Consider the following 4436-nt stretch of genomic DNA (forward strand, 5'->3'; position numbering starts at 1 on the left):
TGGATAATGTTTTGAGCTTCCGGTTTGTTTTTTGGCTTCATATTATGCTAGATTTTTTAGTGTTGTGCCACAAAGTTTCACGAAAATTTCAGCAAGACAAGTTAACAGTACTTGAAATTCCAGATATCATCACTGGTTGCATTGACGGTCTTTCTGATCTTATTGAACAAGGCGGAGACTATCGAAAATCATTCAATCTGAAATTCAATGCTTACAAAAACAAATTTGGCAAAATTCAGTTGCGAGGTAGAAGGATGACGAGAGAAAGTGCGAAAACAGACGGCATAGACTGGGACATGAACGCAACAAATCTAGTTGAAAGTTCGATAGCGTATCTGAAACAGAGATTTGCCTGCTTTGATGAAGAACCATTGAAGCATTTCAAGATATTTAATTTTAAGTTATGGCCATACAACGAGAGCGAGTTAAAGAAGTTTGGTCATAATGCTATCAAATCCCTACTGGAAGCGTTCTATCCAGCTCTGGAGAAGGCTAGCTGCAAAATTAATGAGGTGCCCAGTCAATGGGGCAGACTCAAACGTTGTCTGCTGCCACTTCGCACTTCTCCTTTACTTCCAGTGTATAGTGATCTATTGAAGGCAGAGTACAAGAACCCAGATCTAAGCAGTATTTTGCATCTTGTTGACATCATGTTCACCATCAGTCCCAGCACTGCTGAATGTGAGCGTCAATTCTCAGGTATGAAATTGATCAAGTCAAATCGACGTAGTAGATTGCAGCAGGCAACTTCAGACAACCTAATGAGAGTTCACTGTGATGGTCCTGAACTGGAACAGTTTGCCCCTGATAACGTCATCAATGCATGGCTTATGCGGACACCTGGGAGCCGCCATATTCATGGGCATCACACTTCTAGAAAGCGCAAATTCAGCGAACTTGACCAGTCTGATGAGTCGGATGAGTCAATTTGAATAAGACATATGTTTGTCGTGTTTACGTAGTAATTACTTCACTGTCAAGAGTTGACGTTTTCTCATAATTAATTGACTGTGTGCTGCTGTTAGTGATCGATACTAAAGATACTATAAAGATATAATAAATCAGTCACTAATAGTTTCGGCTTGTAATTTTACATGCATGAATTCTATTGAGTATTTGTGAGCTACAGTAGTGTGTAACTGGACACACGTGCGTGCATGCACGTACACACATGGGCAAATTCCACAATAGACTACTAGTGTTGTGTGAGAGGAAATTGCAAGGACACCCATAGTCAGCAACGGACAACTGAAAGATCAGTACGTGGTTGCCTGGGGACAACTACAAGTTTTGTCAATTTGTTACGTATGACAAATTGAGTAGTGTACTTTGACACAAGTAGATGTCACGTGACGGCACAGTAGCCAATAGGACCGTACAACAATATATTTACTTGCGTAGACTAAACACTATGCAGTCAAGGTGTTGAGCCTGACAGGATACACACATGTCACCCATACAGAGTGAAATAGGTCGGTGTACACGTAAACGCATTCTTAAGTCAACCAGCCAATTTTTTGATTTTATACACTTTCATGATTGCGTCCAAAATTTAGTTTTTCACAGTTTCTCTCTAGAGTGGCAGCGCACCGAGTTTGACCAGCCAGCCAATGTACTCGTTGAGAGAGATGAGATGGTCTCCATTCGTATCTAGGGTCGCAATCGCTTGCTCCTGAGTCCCCAGTTTGTGTCCAGCATCGAGCAGTCGTTTGTATACAGGCTTGAACTCATCCGGATCAATGTCTCCTGACAGGTCCTTGTCATAATACTGCATAAATTATAAATAATTAATTGTGACAATAGAAAGTGTTGTGATGTAGAAATGGGGGTTTACTTTGAAGAAATCGATTGCCTGTGCCCATTGTGCTTGAGCTCTCTCTGACAACTCGAGAGCTTCGAAACGGTCTTCTCCCACTTTCCACCAATTCTGGCACAGTATGTAGCAAACAATTTGTAATGAAGGTGTACAGTATTGAATCGAAGCCTTAATTATTATTAAGAAATTTTGTTAGTAACTAGTGTGTTTGTTGTTTTGTCTGTTTTGTTTGCTTGTTTGTTTTGCTTGTTTTGTTTGTTTGTTTCGTTTTGTTGTTCGTTTTCTTTGCTTGTTTGTTTTGCTTGTTTGTTTTGTGTTTGTTTTGTTTTGTTGCTTGTTTTATTTTTTGTCTGCTTGTTGCCCTTGGTGGGAACTACGTTATGTAGATGATGTCATAGAAAATTGATAACAACAATAAAAACAACAACAACAATAATTATAAAAAAATTAACAGGGAGATAATATTTAATGATAAAGCCACAACGTTCACATCCAACTACTCACCTACTATTTTATATGTAATTCATTGTATTCTATCAAATTTCAGCAACTGTCATGCATGTTTGAGTTTTCTTTCCTAGTTTTACCTTTGTTATTGGCAACAAGCAAGGTAGGCTATCAGATTGTGATTGCAACAGATTCTACTTGTACAGTAGTGTAATTCTGTAGCTGAAATATGTGTTATACTACAGACTCAATTGTTTCCTAGTTAATTAACTTAGAAATGGGCAAAGAGATTGACAGAAGTTTGTGTAACTGGTGCTTTCTAGCCTCGTCCCCAGACTCTCTCGCACTAGTCTTGTCCGGTGCCCGTATGACAATTCCAGGCGCGACAGAGTCTGGGATCATCCCGCCTACTTCCTGCCATATCTCCTTACTAAATGCTTACTAAGTGTCACCCCAACGTCATCAACTGTCACCCCGAACGTCATCAAGTGTCCCGTAACTTCAAAATCAGATTAGCGTTCGTCTAATCCAATAAACGTATCACAGTGGATGCTATGACCATTGTTTGGTGTTTGTGGCATATCCAGCACTTGCAGACAACTGAAGCATGTTGAAAAGGTAAGACTATGGAGTGTTGGTGACGGGTGTCGTGTAGGCTTGTAGTCTGAGATCTACAATTGGCGGAGTGATGACCTTCTACGTAGATCACACGCGGCCAGTACCGTTTGCGCGCAGACTAGTGTTGTATAGCTCACTAGCCGTAATACTACTCCGCTGTAGTCTAGGCTAAATATATCGCGTATACCGACTCAGTGGACCGGTTATACCAGATTCTATTCTGCTACAGTGAACGACACGTACTCTACTGCACAAGTGCACTCAACGCTAGTTATCGCTAGACTAATATCACACGTACACAAACCGCAGTCACACCTAAAGCGCATGCTCGCTATACCACACTCTCCCTTCCTTAGTCTGGCGCTGTCCTTATCTATTGTTCACGATATCTTGCTGGTGGTTGTCTGTTTTGTCTCTTTGGATATCGTCTGGGAGTCTCAATCTCGTGGTCTTCTGGAGGTGATAACATTTCCTTGGAGATCAAGGTAGACTCCTCATCTTGGTCCTTGTGTTTAGTAGATTGAACTACTTGTCCTGTCTCTTTCACAGGAATGACTGGTACTGGTATCTCTTCCACCTCTATCTCTGGTACACTTACATCAGCTGTTTCTGGTACACTCCGTTGATCTCTCCAACGCATTTGGTCTATATGCACGTACCTGGAATGTCCTTCCACATTCACTAAATAGCTGGTTGGTCCTAGCTGTTGTTCAACGGTTCCCACCAACCACCTACCACGACTATCTTGACGTGGATTCCACACACTGACTTTACAACCAGGATCCAGTTGTCTTGATCGTTTGGTAGCTTCCTCGAACTTGATTCTCTGTTCATCTCTGTCAATGTCACTTACCTCTGGGCGCAACAAAGATAACTTGGTTCTTGGTATTCGTTTGATCAACAGTTCGACAGGAGTTTTGCCTGTTGCAGTATGTGGAGTCGTACGATAGTGTAGAAGGAACGAAGACACTTGATGACTTATCGATCTTCCCGCTGGTCGAACCTTCAAGCTCTTTTTCAACTCTTGTACCATTCGCTCTACCTGTCCATTAGATGCAGGATGGTAGGGTGGAGTCAGTTGATGCTTGATTCCATTGGCCTCCATAAACTCCATGAAGTCTTGTGCCCTAAACTGAGGACCGTTGTCGGTTACAAGTCGCTGTGGCAATCCATGACAAGAAAAGCTTCTTCGCATAGCTTCAATTGTCTGCCCTGTAGTAGCATGTATACCCAGTTCGTGGACTTCCGGCCATTTAGAGAAGGCATCTACAATAAGTAAATACTGCTTCCACGCAAACTCTGCAAAATCCGCATGGACACGTTCCCATGGTGATGTTGGGTAGATCCATGGATGTGAGGGTTTAGTAGTACTTGGTCTACTCTTCTGGTTTTGACACTGTTCACATGATCTTGCCAAATCTTCTATATCCCTGTCCAGGTTCGGCCACCACACGTAACTTCTGGCTAAGGCCTTCATTTTGCTGGTCCCCAGATGACCCTCATGTATCTGCGCTAATACGGTCTTTCTCAATTTCTCTGGGATGATAACTCTGCT

General features: G+C 42.0%; 2 protein-coding genes across 2 annotated transcripts in view; one reads left to right on the forward strand and one right to left on the reverse strand.

Annotated features, from left to right (window-relative positions):
• The window catches only part of LOC134182961 (zinc finger protein 862-like), a 1215-nt gene extending 283 nt beyond the window's left edge, over positions 1–932 (forward strand). Inside the window, exon 1 of the mRNA XM_062650403.1 lies at positions 1–932. This exon is cut by the window's left edge and continues 283 nt beyond it. Within this exon, the coding sequence (XP_062506387.1) occupies positions 1–932 (932 nt within the window).
• A 2319-nt stretch (positions 933–3251) lies between these two features.
• On the reverse strand, positions 3252–4233 carry LOC134183715 (uncharacterized protein K02A2.6-like). Its single transcript, XM_062651309.1, has one exon. It carries the CDS (start codon positions 4074–4076, stop codon positions 3255–3257), a length of 822 nt encoding a protein of 273 aa, XP_062507293.1. The 5' UTR covers positions 4077–4233; the 3' UTR covers positions 3252–3254.
• Positions 4234–4436: the final 203 nt, after the last annotated feature.

Source organism: Corticium candelabrum, chromosome 8, assembly GCF_963422355.1.
Source record: "Corticium candelabrum chromosome 8, ooCorCand1.1, whole genome shotgun sequence".
Lineage (NCBI taxonomy): Eukaryota > Metazoa > Porifera > Homoscleromorpha > Homosclerophorida > Plakinidae > Corticium > Corticium candelabrum.

Coding starts and splice junctions, on each gene's coding strand:
- LOC134183715 (XM_062651309.1), bottom strand. CDS start 4,076: ATGCGAAGAAGCTTTTCTTGTCATGGATTGCCACAGCGACTTGTAACC.